This window comes from Papaver somniferum, chromosome 7 (assembly GCF_003573695.1).
Source record: "Papaver somniferum cultivar HN1 chromosome 7, ASM357369v1, whole genome shotgun sequence".
Classification (NCBI taxonomy): domain Eukaryota; kingdom Viridiplantae; phylum Streptophyta; class Magnoliopsida; order Ranunculales; family Papaveraceae; genus Papaver; species Papaver somniferum.
The window spans coordinates 49,585,524-49,599,673 of NC_039364.1; the positions used below are offsets into that span (position 1 = coordinate 49,585,524).

General features: G+C 35.1%; 2 protein-coding genes across 2 annotated transcripts; one reads left to right on the forward strand and one right to left on the reverse strand.

Moving 5' to 3' along the window:
• Positions 1 to 7,548: 7,548 nt before the first annotated feature.
• Positions 7,549 to 10,344, forward strand: LOC113292645. Its single transcript, XM_026541529.1, has 5 exons — positions 7,549 to 7,897; positions 7,977 to 8,054; positions 8,142 to 8,226; positions 9,327 to 9,415; positions 10,019 to 10,344. The coding sequence occupies exons 1-5, from the start codon at positions 7,595 to 7,597 to the stop codon at positions 10,163 to 10,165; spliced, it is 702 nt and encodes a 233-aa protein (XP_026397314.1). The 5' UTR covers positions 7,549 to 7,594; the 3' UTR covers positions 10,166 to 10,344.
• A 1,313-nt stretch (positions 10,345 to 11,657) lies between these two features.
• Positions 11,658 to 13,841, reverse strand: LOC113292647. Its single transcript, XM_026541530.1, has 4 exons — positions 13,545 to 13,841; positions 13,154 to 13,406; positions 12,399 to 12,448; positions 11,658 to 12,071 (listed from the first exon to the last, which is right to left on the reverse strand). Exons 1-4 carry the CDS (start codon positions 13,665 to 13,667, stop codon positions 11,904 to 11,906), a joined length of 594 nt encoding a protein of 197 aa, XP_026397315.1. The 5' UTR covers positions 13,668 to 13,841; the 3' UTR covers positions 11,658 to 11,903.
• Between the last annotated feature and the right edge of the window lie 309 nt (positions 13,842 to 14,150).

Below are 14,150 nucleotides of genomic sequence, written 5' to 3' on the forward strand. Positions count from 1 at the left end.
TGAGATGACGCTTGGTGAATACATGCACAGGCAACGGTATGGAGTTTTTGATCCACATGTGGTAAGAGAAGAATCTCTTTTAGAGATACACGAGAAGTATTATAAACACACACCACCTAGTTTGGAACAAAGATTGAGAGTTCTTGAATGTCAAAGATTATTTGCTGCTGATGATGATGAATCATGTAGTGACTCTCTGTCCCATACTGAATATATAGATGACCCTGTGAGTGATTGTGTAGATGATTCGTCTAATTTATTAGAAGAACCTATCTCGCAAGATCTTTTACCCAACTTAGAGGTTGTTTCTAGTCCCCTAGACTTCCAAAAGTTACCTAATTTAGGGTTGGAATTATGTGCTTCAAAAATTTTGTTGGAATACTTTGCATCCAAATACCCAGAGGACGTACCTGTTTCTAATACCGTGCATGAGCCAATTGACAATTTCCCAGTCCCAATAGTATCCCCATATTTTGTTCTTTACGCACTTCCTTATGAAGTAAAAACTTGGTTTAGGGGTAAATCTTTGTTTTTGATAGTTTCAGTGTCTCCGCATCGTTATAACATAAGTGTGAAGATGTCATTTATAAATGTTGTATTTTGGATCGATCCCCAAATTTTCAAGTTGTTAATTTTTGGGGATCCTTTTTTGTACATTCCAGTAGGTGTATTTTATTTTATTTTTATATTTTCGTTTACTTTTTTTCATCTTATGGATTTCCCATCTTAAATTTTGCATTGGATGACTCAATTACATTGAGGACAATGTAATGTTTAAGTGTGGGGGAGTGGTTAACGTTTTACTTTTCTTTTTCAGGAATTTCCTTGCATTTTATGACCAGCTGTGTAGCGGGTCTCTAAAAAAATAATAATAATAATAATAATGATCAGCTGTGTAGCAGGTCTATATATATATATAAAAATAAATTATTATGATTATTAGGGTTATGACCAGCTGTGTAGCGGGTCTTTTCTTTTTTATTGCATTTTATGACCAGCTGTGTAGCGGGTCTTAAAAAAAAAACAACTAATTATGACCAGCTGTGTAGCGGGTCTCTCTCTGTCTCTTATTGTATGACCAGCTGTGTAGCGGGTCAGTTTTCTGTTTTTGCTCGAGGACTAGCAAAATGTAAGTGTGGGGGACGTCGAGAGTTTGGGGCAGAGACTGAGGGTAAAAGAGGAGGTTGCAGAGTGAATCATCACCTGCATGAAGAATAAGCCACGAAGAAAATAAGACTGCAAACTGCAGTCGTTATTTCTAGTGTCTTATTTTTCCAACATCCTAGCGTCTTAAATTTTGTAATAGTCCATTGTAACAAGTAGCTTCAGTTTGCAACAAATATTGTTCTGTAACGCCTATACAACGTTGCAGATTCATTGTTTTATTAATAAAAACACCATTTGAGCTATAAATCATATTTTTTTGAGTGTGTTTTTATCATGAGAAGCTAGACCCCAACACTGGATCGACGGAGGAAGCCGGACTTCATACATGGGTGAATTTGTTTTATTTTCTATTTGACTTTTGCACTTAATTAAAATAGAATTATGATTTGAAAAAATTAGTTATTACTTTATTAGATGGGTCATGGTTGCTTAGATGTTTGATGTCCCATGCTTACGATTTATAACTAATGTTTGGAGAATCTACCTTGGCAAGAATAAGAGTCGATGTTGTTTTATTTGTCAAGCGATAATTGTTTGAGAATGAATAATTGAACCTATTGATATGAGTTTGGCCTAATCCTAGACCCGGTAACTCTCTATTTTATTCCTTTAAAATTAATCTTAACAAGTCTTAGAGTTCGAATCCTATTTACTAAAAATATAACGACAAATCAAAAAGTTTAATCAATCATACACATTTTGGAAAGGGCTGTATATTTTAGAAATTTGTTCTTTGAAACAAGTAATGTTGATTATTCCTGGTTTTAAATCATGATAATTTTATGATGCAGAGTATCAGAAATATCAACAGGTGCATGAGAACATAAGCTATAAGCTAAAAGATTAAACTGAAATTGTCACATCGACTTCAACTCTTTAGAGTGAGGACGTACCTTGATTGTGAGCTCATTGATAATCCGTTGAACTGTCAAATCTTGATTGTGTGAGCTCAATGTTCAACTTCAAAATTCAACCTCATCATTCCTGCAATCTGAAATTCAATTCAATTATCACCGCACCTCATCCTGCTGCCTTACTATCTTGCACATGAGTTTTGTGACTGAAACCTAAGCATACATCTAAGCTCACCACCAAGTCCATTCTGCAGCTTCAATTGCAACCTCCATCAGTTTCACTGCCTGAAAATCAGCATAGTCAACCATAAACATCTCAATCTTCTCTTCTCTACAGCCACCAACTGTAATAGTTCTCCATGGCTTCTACTCAACACCAAATCCAATAACCCTAGTGTCATTTCATCCATCTCTGCTTTGTACTTCAATGCACAATCATAACATACACTTTATACTGAGACATACATACCTTTGGACAGAGATGACCATATAGTGATGTTCTTCATATGAGTCAAGGCAGGATCCTTGTATTGTTAAAAATTTCCATCCAGGTTAGTCTGAAGAGCGTGGGGGGTCCGAATCATAACAGAATCCATCGTTGCCAAACTACCAAAAAATTGCTTTAATATTGATTGATTTTTAATGTTAAATCAACCAATATAGCTACACAATTGTAAGCGCACAACACTGTCAGTTTATTTATGTAACATGAATCTAATTTATGCATGTGTAACTAGCAGTTACACATCCAATTAGCATGTGTAACTAGCAGTTACATGTGCATTTAGCATGTGAAACAAAATTGACCAGTATGGAACTATCATATTACTAAAGTTATGCATGAATCTATGAAATACTATGGCAGGGAGTTTAAACAAACATATCATATGATAAGTTAGTATTGAGAGATATGCGTACAATAACCAAAAACTTAAATTTGCGAAAAATTAAGAAGATAATATGATCTAGTAGTTGATTAGTGTTCCTAGCAAATAACCTGCTAAATCAAAAATTTCATCTGTTGAAACCACTGTATGTTCTGCATCAATATCATCTTCTCATGCTCCTCATCATAATTCTCCTCACCACTGTATGAGTATCACACAACGTCTTACCTGTTTGAGTATGATTATTTCTGAAACTTCAACACTCAAGTCGGTAGAATGATGAACTTTAAGACCTGTATCTATGAATTTCTTTGCCCTGCACAAAACTTCAACACTCAAGTCGGTAGAAGGATAAACTTTAAGACCTGTACCTGTGAATTTCTTTGCCCCGCAAACTTTAAGTCGGTAGAAGGATAAAAAATTTGTATCAGATCTCTTCATGATAGAAAAAGATATTACCTAAAATCAAATTATAACCATCCATATCCACTTATCATGCATTTACATCTCAGTCACCACCACATCTCTAATCCTTTTTTCTGCAAATTCCATGAATAACTCCAATAATTTAGTTCAAAATTTAACCTGCAATTTCAGTTTCACAAATAACCATATCACCACCAGTAATTTCCAATAAATAGTACTAGTGTAACAAATTCAATTTCGTTCAAGAGATACAACAAACTACATAGAATCAGAAGTAAACTACACAAAATTGAGCAATTCAGTCAGAGTATATGAAACTCGTAACAAATAGATGGGTAATGGAGATGATGATTCGCTGATTTCGAATCTGAAAACCGATTTTCAATCGAGATTTAAGATAAAGAGATCGACTGATTTCCAGTAACGAAACCTAGAAAAAAAATTGTAGTGTGTTCTTAAGATTTTCATCTTAAACAAGAAGATAAAGATTAGACTACAACATATCCGAACTTCGATCATGAGTTCATAAAGAAAATTCAGTTGAAATTCATAATTTCAAGGTAACTTCAATTGAATTAAAAGATGATGATAAATGAAACTTATCTGCAGGTCGATTTGATTCTGTTGATGAATCTTCAGATGCAGTTGATCTTGTTTCATATCAAACAAATCTTCTTCATCTTTCATATCATCTCTCTCTCGATCAGATGCAACTGATCTTTGAAATTACAGAGGTATAAGATGAAAAACTGCGAAAGAAACCTAAAACTTCTTCTCGTTGTTGCAATAGAAGATCTAAAAGCAGAAGATGAAAAATGAATCTCAGGAAAACCCTAAAATCTATTTTCTCTGCAACTGAGAGAGAGAGAGATGAGAGAGAAAGAAAATGGAGAAATGAAGGGATCTTATGATTTTTCTCTTGTATATATTGAAAAGGGTAAAACTGACATTACGAAAATGGTACTTTATTATCAAGCCCTGAAAATAAAAGTTTTGGGCCTACAAATATCAAAATGTGAAAGAATTGAGTTGATAGAGAAGGATCCATTTTGTGGGGCTTGTATATGTTGAACCATATAGAAGGGGGGTTATAGTATTTTTCACTAAGAGTTATGTGGTTACATGGATATGATATATTTGTATACATGGAGAAGGGAAAAAAAAGACTCCCGTTTTGGACCACACAACATAGGCCCTTTAACAATTTTTTTTTTTTTTTTTTTTGAAAGAAATGAGATGACTATTATAAACTCTTCTGTAAACTCGGTTGTGTCAACTCTCAAAACAAACTTGTCTGGACAGTCTTCATACTTGTTAGCCGCAAGGTCGTTAGATTACTTGCAAGATGAAGGCCAATACCAATAATAAGTTTTTCTTTTTTATCTTTCTCAATTCACAATTTATTATACCAGCAACAACCTTGAAAATTGAAATTAAGCTTAAAAGAACAGGAATATTGTAATTCAGATTGAAAGAACAGGAATAAAAACAGATAAGATTAAGTCATAATACTACTATATGTATATATTCCACTCCAGCATCAAACAAACCAAACCCAAATCATTTACCCGGAAATATGTACATAGTCTTTCTTTCGCTCTAATTATTCATCATCTTTCTTAATTTGTGGTTGCTTCCGATGATTTTCTTCCAAACGTTTTGCAATAACAAGGCTAGTATCAACAACCTTTTTAATGTTAGGAACGTTATAATTCTGAGCAATGTAAATTCCAAATGTTGTACCTACAAAGAATTGGAATCCTCTCCTTAGTAGTGCCATTATTTCCACCGCAAAAATCTCTCAAGAAACCCAAGTTAAGAAAAATATTGAAATTTATCAAAGATATTTGGAACTTTAGATGTTTTGATTGAAGTTATAAGCTGATGGTATTTATAAGAAGTGGTTTTGGTTTTCTTCAAAAGTCACGCCTACACCCTTACACCCTTGCACAAGTTTTTTGTCCTATGAAAATTCCAGGAACTTTCAATGTATAATAACAAACTAAATTTGTAACCCATATCAACAGTGGGTTGACAAGATTTTCCTTTGACCGTGTAGCGTATCTTAACTGTATTCTAATTTGGAGGAAGAATTCAAAACTCATCCTGACCATGCTTAATCACAGTAGATGATTTCTCAACTTAATCTTAATCACAGTAGATGATTTCTCTGTTGAATTATACCTGTGAATTTAATATTGCAAGTTACAAATCAAAACGTTACTTTTTAAGAATACACCAACCAAAGAGTTCTATCAATTGAATATGCTTTATTTTATTCGTCATTCTCGGAATCAGAACTTTTGCTTGATCAAGACACTGGAAATTTTCATGGGTGGGTTGATTTTCCGAGGGAGTTTTTCCCTCCTAGGAATGTTTCCAACCACTGGGGTACTGTATGCATGTTCCAGTAATTCCTGATGTGTAATGCGATGTCTATTCGGTTGGAAATTTCTGATTTATTTTTTCAAACTAAATTCCCAGCAAAAAAAAATAACAAAAAGAAAAGAAAGAATAACGAAAGAGTTTATATGTTCAATTATCGTTGAAAAATTGTGCCTTAAGTAACATGTGAATTGACAAGCACTTACAAGAACCAATAGATCTTCAAATTAACCTGATAATCTTTTCATTTACTAATTAAAGAAACAAATAAAGAAAAAAAATCAAATCTCCTAAAGAAAGCAAAAGTACTAAGGTTAACAGAAATCTATAACCATCCTCCACCAGGATTACTGCTGAAGTACAGCAGCAGCAGCTGTAGATTTTGTCTCTGTCATCTTGGGAAGCTTATTATCTTCTTCCATCTTCTTCTCTATGATCTTCTCTGCGACCTTGTTCATCTTTGTGTTGTAAAACTTAGTGATCTCAGAGCTAATGTTTGGAATCTTATCACCATAATTTTGAGCAAGGTAAACTCCAAGACCAGTACCTACTGTACCTACTGCTAGCATTGGAAGAAGTCGGGTTGATCGACACAATACTGTTTTAAGCATCCCCATTACTGCTTAAAAATAACCACAAAAACGAAAGAGAAAATTGTTGTGAAAAGACTAGAAGAAGAGAGAATACGTTTAGCAAAAACTTGTGGATTTTCCAGTGGGGCTAATAAGTTGTTTATATAGATTAGAAGTTTGAAGCTAGTTAGGTCTCTTGTTCACCAAGCTTCTTGTTTATTTGAGTGATTACCCCTTCTGCAAGCAGCGGTATTCTTTTGTTGTGGCCTATGTAGTCAATTTCGCTTGTACCGGCCGAAATATCGGCGGAATTTCGTGTACCGGTGTTAGAGCGAAACGAAAACACAAATATCGCGGTACGATATTTAGCCGATAATATCGGCCGATATATACGAAACGATACAGTCCGGTTTTCCCGATATGGGACAGTTTCGGAATTGTTTTGTGAACGTCAGGTCAATTTAGGAATTTTAAGTGAAGGGAAGGATAAAATCCCTAAATCTCATCGAAATTTTTGGCAGAAAAATCTTCAGAAACCCTTCTTGGCATCCGTTTTTTTCTTCTTCTTAATGTCAATGGCGAGATTCAATTGATGGTCGATCTGTTAACAAGAGGTTAGGGTTTTGATAGTTAATTTCTTCTTTTGCTGTGATTTGTATCTAATTATTCTTTGATGAATTATTTGTTAAATCTTGATACATCTTGATAAAATGGTTTTCATCATTAACAAATTAGTTTCTCCATCTTAATTGATAGTTCCATTCTTGTTAGATCTAATCAATTTATGTGTGTTCTTTCTGTATGAAACTATCAAACCAACTGTGAATTCTCCCATTTTTCCAATTTGAACTTCATACGACGACTCTTATGTTTTGAATGAACTTGTTTGTTTTTCTAAAATTGATGCATTTTAATGTTGTATAATTTTGTGTGAAACAATATAAATTATAGATATAAATTTAGAACCGATATCTCCCCGATATTTGAAACCGAGATCTCCCCGATACAATGTTGTACCAGTGTACCGGTCCTCAGCCGAGACAAACCGGTATCCGATATTGACTACATTGGTTGTGGCTTCATCAACAAGATACCTAGCCAACTACTAAAAACGAAAGATACGCGTAACACAGCCGATAACGGATGTTGTTGTTATTGGCGTGTAAGATACGGGTATGGGCCTTCGTGGGATGGTTTTGGTTCAGTGCCTTATGATCCGGATCCGATCAGATTCTTAACTGGATCGGAAGAAACAGCACGACCGAAAGCTTGTTCGTCTAGAGACTCGAGAGAGAAAGAGGAAATGGAGGGTGAATTAGAGGACCTAGAGAAGATTCAAATCAAAATCCTAAATAGAATAACACAACTAGAAGTATCTCATTTGCCATCTCAATTCTCCTCCAATGTTTCTCTTTCGCCATCAAATCAAGAAACTGAAAGCCAGGGCACAACTCAATCACGCCTCTCTTCGATTCTCCGCAGTAACGGCGTTACAGATTTCTTATTCAAGACAGTCCCATCTGATTATTACGATAGACCTTTTGAATCTAGAAGAGAACTTCTTAATGCCGCATCTGTCCATCATCTTTGCAAGAGCATAGTCCTGGTATGTAATTGGGATTTTTTGTTTGTATGTATTTTGGTTGAATTTTGTCGAATTAAGTTTAATTTCGGGTTCTTTATAGGTGAACACGCAGGCGCCTGCTAGTGTAATTGATTGTAGTGATCGTAACAATTCAAAGTACTATGTGGTTGTCGTTCAGGTAACTGAATTCATTTTGTTTTCGTAAAAATTTTCAATGGCAAGGATTTTACTTGTTTGTTTTACTTTCTTCTTTTTAATTATGCAGTATACTGCTAGATTCAATGCTGATTCTGTGAAGAATTTTCTGTACATGCTCAATGATGGCAAGATACCTAAAAAGAGATTCAACTGTAAGTTTGTTCTCAGTCACTAGCTTGTTATAAACAAACAATGGATATTAATACTGGAATGTACACGACCTGATACAATCCTCACCTGATACACTAAATAGATGTTCTCTGAGAATATCAGTAGGTGATTTCGTGAACCAGGCAATCACATTATCAACATAAGAATTCTGTAGCTACATTATTGGAAGTCCCTTTCCATTTGGGCTGGTCTATCCCTCAAATTTCCATCTCTATCTATAGAGTTTTAACTGATCCAACACTTTTTCTCTGATCTATGTGATGATTTATGCTGAGGTTAATATAGAAATTTCAATGAACCACATTATACAGAACTATGTAAAAGCTAATATAGTTGTCAAAAGCGCCCAAGATGCACGATTCACCAATATGCGCCTAAGGCCTGACGATGACTTAATATGTAGTGATATGTTGTTAAAGGCGAGCGAGGCGCCCGCAAAGGCTCGCGATGCAGAGTGTGGGCGCCTCACGCCTCATACAAATAGGCACAATTGTCGCTAACCATGATATGGCACAATTGTACATCTCTGATACTGGTACGATGTTTCTGATATGTTGAACTTACAATGGGATACCTAGGTAAGAGGTGTTGGACACCGCTTGAAAACATAATAGGTGGACTTTGCCAAAGAAAACTGACCATGCTCTGATTAATAGGAGACATATCTAAGCTCTAAGCTGAGTGCCTAAGAGTGACTATGACAGCTAAACATATTTTTTCTTTTCATTTTCTTCGCTGCTTTGTAAGTTTTACCGAAGCCATGTAGGGGCTATGGAGACTGCTGTCTGCAGTAGCCACTGCTATGTCTACCAGTTTCAAAGTCATTCTCGTGGACACGGTAGATAAATATAAAAGGCAGTGCTCTTCTAATGCAGGACTTTCAAATTAGACTTATGTCTGCTACTTGAAATCACTGGAAAGTGGTTCACTGATTGTTTTCTTTTGTCCCCAGTTGATAAAACTTGTGTAAATTCCCTGTTCCATGTAGTTTCACCTTATCTTTTCATAGGTGGTCGTCTATTTGAAATTGTGGTGTCTCTGAAGGCATGAGAGGTAATAAGCAGTTGATGTTTTGGAACAGTGAGGCTTGCACCTGAGTTGGAGTCTTTGAAATTGACTGGATACGAGCACAATGGGGTGACATGTGTTGGCATGAAAACAGACATTCCGGTAAGGCGGTAATTAAATTTCTTTCTGCAATTATATAGTGTTTGTTGTGTTATTTATGTATCTCTGAAATATGGATGCTCGGGTGCTTTACTTAAACCAGTGAAAGTAGTCTTATGGTATGAACTTTGACTTCCCTAGAGCAAATAGCTGGGTATAAGGAACTCTAAAATCGCATACGAGAACTCAAAGAAATCATAGACCACATCTCAAACCACAGATGGCAAATCTAGCTATAGATAAGGTCAAAAGAACGCTCAACCCACAGACTGAGACTCTAAATATTTTTTTTTCTTTTGGCTCATATATCGGAAAACTTTCTTGGATGAACAGCAAGAACATAGTTAATTCTACATTTGAGTTAAACTGTGCGGATGAGATGTATGTTACTTGGGTTCTTAGAAAGGTATAAGATAGTGAATTTTTGTATTGATAAATTTGATCTTAATCCATTACAAATTTATAGTAGAATGACGTTACAAGTAAAGTAGATCAGAACAACTTCGCTTTTGTAACATGAAGCCTGGATATATGCTTTACTGGTTATGGATAAATACTTATTTGAAGAATGATTTATGTTAATTGGGAAAAGTGGGTACCTTTCAGGTGATTCTGGATGAGGCAATCACAAGGCTAGATCCGGATTTCTTTTGGTTAGGAGGTGGAGAAATCGAGCTTAAACTAGGGATTAAGACCTCTGAATTCATTAACTATGTTAAACCTTTTATAGTCAACTGTAGCAGTAGCTCTTAACAAATAGAATATAAAATTATTGCTATTGAAATAGAACGGTCTGCATGATATCCCATCTAATTAACATCAATTAGCCAATTTTACTTACTTCTCATTAATGCTAAGTTTCAGGCTGGGAATATATGTTATTCTTAAAGTTATTTTATTCGATATTGATGGAGATTTCCCCCTTGCATGTATGTTGAACTTGTGTGCATTTGTTTTGTTTTCAGTCTCATGTACATTTTTAAATTTCCAATGGCCATTAATTTGTATACAGTAATGAGGAAGTAGGTCTGAAACTAAGTACTCGTAAACTGTTTAAGAAACGATAGTACAAAAGGACTTCATGGGTATCTATTCTTTTACCATTGTACAGTCAGTGGTCTACTGCAGCGCGTAGTACCTTATGTTGTCTCCATATACAGGAGGCAATACCATAGCCCGTAGCCATGCACTTTTTAAGTTCTATAAAACCAAGATGACTTGGGACACTTTTTTGCCCTAAATTTGTGAATAGACTCCCAAGCAATGTTTTCAATTCTAAACACTTCAGATTGATGCATTATGCATATAATAGCTAGGCATCTGCGAAGAGCATAGAAGTGGAATTCAAATGTTGAAGAGAATGATACTTGCATTTGATTTTTGACTCCCATATTTATTTATTTATTGATCATTCAGTATGATTTAAGCTATTCGAGCTCAGGCTGTTGGTATCGTCACCCGACTTTACCAGTATATTACAATGAAATCTTTACTTAAAACACTTATGCCTGTGAAGGTCTATGTTTTAGGCAAGCAGTTGGTCCTTGCAAGATTTCACATTTCCTGCTAGGAGAACTGTTTACATGGCCAAAGGACACATGAATTAGTGATATTTGTTCTGCTCATAAGTGAGCTTTAATGATCTCATCTCATTACACCCCATCTGCCACTAGTTTTCTTGACAAAAATTGCAGGTAAACTAGTTAATCAAGCATAATTTTGTGGGCAATAGGTCATATATCGTTGTCCACAAAACAGAAATTCATCATCAAAAGTTGATAACAGTGAAAACTATAATGAATTTCCATAAAATTAGGAAAATATTAACCTCTACATCAATACATGTCTAAGTTAAGCCTTGATGTCAACGTCTACGAAAACGAAAGTTCATGAACTGCTGGACCTAGAGATCAAATTTAGACTTTGATGTTACAACCATGAAATGATTTAGATATTATTGGAACTAAAAACTGCAAGAATTAAGTTGCATCTACTTTCAACAAACTTTAGCTAATTAATTAGTTCAAAAGTTCTTTTCATTTTATCTGCATTGTATTAATGAACAGAATGTTCAATAGAACTTAACGTTAGAAACCCTGGTATCCCATGTGGTGATTTACTATAACACTGATTAAAAAATTAGAAATAAATAACTGTAGAAACTAACTCATAACTGCTTTAGATATCATCATTTAAGAAGAACCAACCACAACATCTAAAAAAAAAACAATGCCCACCCATAACCCATGTCTTATGTTTCTTCTTTCATTCACAAATTCATTACATACAAATCAAAATAGGACATGTTCAGAAGAAGTATAAGGGACCATCATCAATCAATTCACTATATTCTCACACATATAAGCTATATTATACTGTGTTCTTGTGAATAAAGGATAAATATAACTTAAAAAATTAGTACATATATCAAAGATTCAAGATAAACCCTAGCCAAATGGAGGGGAACATCTTGTCGACAAAGATTGTTTATTTAGGGAGATAAATTGTGAATGGGCGGTCTCCGATGAGCTTCGGCATAATCAGACATGACCACAACCGGGTTTTCTCCCTTTCCAATGACATTGCTTTCTCTCTTTTGATTTGTGACATGGGAACCAAATCCTTGCATGGATTGAGATCGAGATGGACGCTCCATTACCTAGACAAGAGTCCTCGATTTAGACATTGGAGTAAAACAAAACAAACAAACAAAAAATCTTCCCAATTTTCTTCATTTTAGTGTTTTTTTTTGCTCATTTTACTTTTTCTTAAAATGTTTGTATGTATATGACTCTTATGTCGCATGAAAGTATCCAAAATTTGGGGCACAGTACTCATGATCGGGTCATGGTTTGAAGAAACAAGGCCATGATCAAATACTCAAATTGTCACCACTACAATTTAATTCTTTAACTACTTTCTAGGTCAACCACAAACCAAAGTAGCCTAGAAAGGGTTTATATTATTGTTTAAAAAGTTAATTTACCTCTATATTTTTAGCTGACACTCCCAAAGACCCTGAAATTTTCCCACTTCCTGCAAGGTCCATATAACTATCAACAATGGAAATACAAGAAAAAACCAAGAAAATGCCAATAAACAACAAGTGAAAGAAAATAACAAAAAAAACAGAATGAGAAGACGAGTTTGGATTCCAAATAAGTTGTATCATATTTTATTGAATGATGTACATAGGATAATCAGCACAGCCATAAACAATGGCTAAATACTTGAATACATTCGAAACACATAACGTAGAAGACTAGCTAATAATGTGTAGTATATAACTAACTATAAACCTAGCTAGGTAGTATAACATATAGATGAGGAGGTTAATTGTTTTGTATATATAGTTATTCTGGCAGAACTAGTAATTAATAGGTTTAGGCTTGGTCTATATCTAAATCCGTGTAGTTCCACACACCCGTGGATGCATGGTTAAAATTCTGAAGCAGGTGGGTTTTGAGGTTCTAGATCACATGTATAATTAATCCCTGATAAGGAAGATCGATATGATCAAATAACAAAACATTAAGAGAAGGTAATGATGAGGTGACAGAGATGGAAAGATAACCGGGACAAGCTAGCTAGGTATAGGATGTGTTCAGTTGTGAGAGGGAGGATGTGTCATTGGTAGAGAATAATCTATGTTGAATTCTGTCTGTAAGCTGTGTTTTTCATGATGATGAGGAGGAAAGCTGGAAACTGAAACTACGGACTTATTATTAATTCGAGAAACACCTGAAATTTTCTTTTTATGTGATTCTTGGACGTGATTAACCAGTAGATCATCATCACTATCATCAGCTATTTTACGGTTCTTTGGCTTTTGCATAGTGCGACCTCCTTGAATTCCTCCACTGCTTTCGTCCATCATTTTGCGTTCTTTGCTTGCAGCAGTCTCTTGACGTCCTTTTTCTTGGTCATTGACATTATTCATCAGTTTGTCTACTGTTCTGGTTCTTGTTTCATCAGTATTGGCTTCCGCTATATCCTGCAAAAATAATGAATTACCGATTAGAATGGGCATATTTGAAGTTCGCCAATTTGTAGTAACCATCACGGGCAGATATTTTTGCAAGTTATCAAACCTTACAATATCATTAAAACTAGTGCACGGTATTACACAAACCTTTTCAGAGAGAAGATTGTTAGACACTTTCTCTTCGAGTTGGAGACGACGGCCAGTGCATGCATGCGTTGACAGAAATAAGAGCAAGATAAGAGAAAGGAAGGAGTTGTAGTTGATGAACATGATGAGGTAGAGAGATGATAGAGAGAGAAAGGGCGAGGAAATAAAACTGTTGTTGCTGCTGGTGGTGGTGGTGGTGTTTGAGTAGTGCAGTGGTTAGAATGTGTGGTGAGGTTGTAGTATTTGTAGCGAGAAAAAAGAACGAAGCATTAAATGCATAGGATCCTGTAACATTTGAAAATGGTTTATTCAACACCAACAAATTAGAAATTTAATATGAGAGAGAGAAACATAGAGTTGTATCTTTTTTGTTTTGGTAGTGGGGGGATATTGCTGCCCGATTGCACATCTTACATCGGGCTATTGCTGCCGGATTGAAAACGATGATCTCTCCAAAATCATTACATATACGTATGGTCTCTTTTATTGGTCCAAAGTCCAAATAAAATAACCCTTACAGAATGTTCTTGTTGGCAGGCACACTTACAGGATGATCCACAGTGCATATCCTAATATTAGATGGTCTGTACCAGAATTTGTAAACCT

Excerpts from the sequence above, each read along its gene's own strand:
- LOC113292645 (XM_026541529.1), top strand. The coding sequence starts at position 7,595 with ATGGAGGGTGAATTAGAGGACCTAGAGAAGATTCAAATCAAAATCCTA. Across the intron at positions 8,055-8,141 it reads ACTATGTGGTTGTCGTTCAG|TATACTGCTAGATTCAATGC; the intron begins GTAACTGAATTC and ends TTAATTATGCAG. Across the intron at positions 9,416-10,018 it reads GCATGAAAACAGACATTCCG|GTGATTCTGGATGAGGCAAT; the intron begins GTAAGGCGGTAA and ends GGTACCTTTCAG.
- LOC113292647 (XM_026541530.1), bottom strand. The coding sequence starts at position 13,667 with ATGTTCATCAACTACAACTCCTTCCTTTCTCTTATCTTGCTCTTATTT. Across the intron at positions 13,407-13,544 it reads ACAATCTTCTCTCTGAAAAG|GATATAGCGGAAGCCAATAC; the intron begins GTTTGTGTAATA and ends TTATTTTTGCAG. Across the intron at positions 12,449-13,153 it reads ACATAAAAAGAAAATTTCAG|GAAGTGGGAAAATTTCAGGG; the intron begins GTGTTTCTCGAA and ends TGGACCTTGCAG.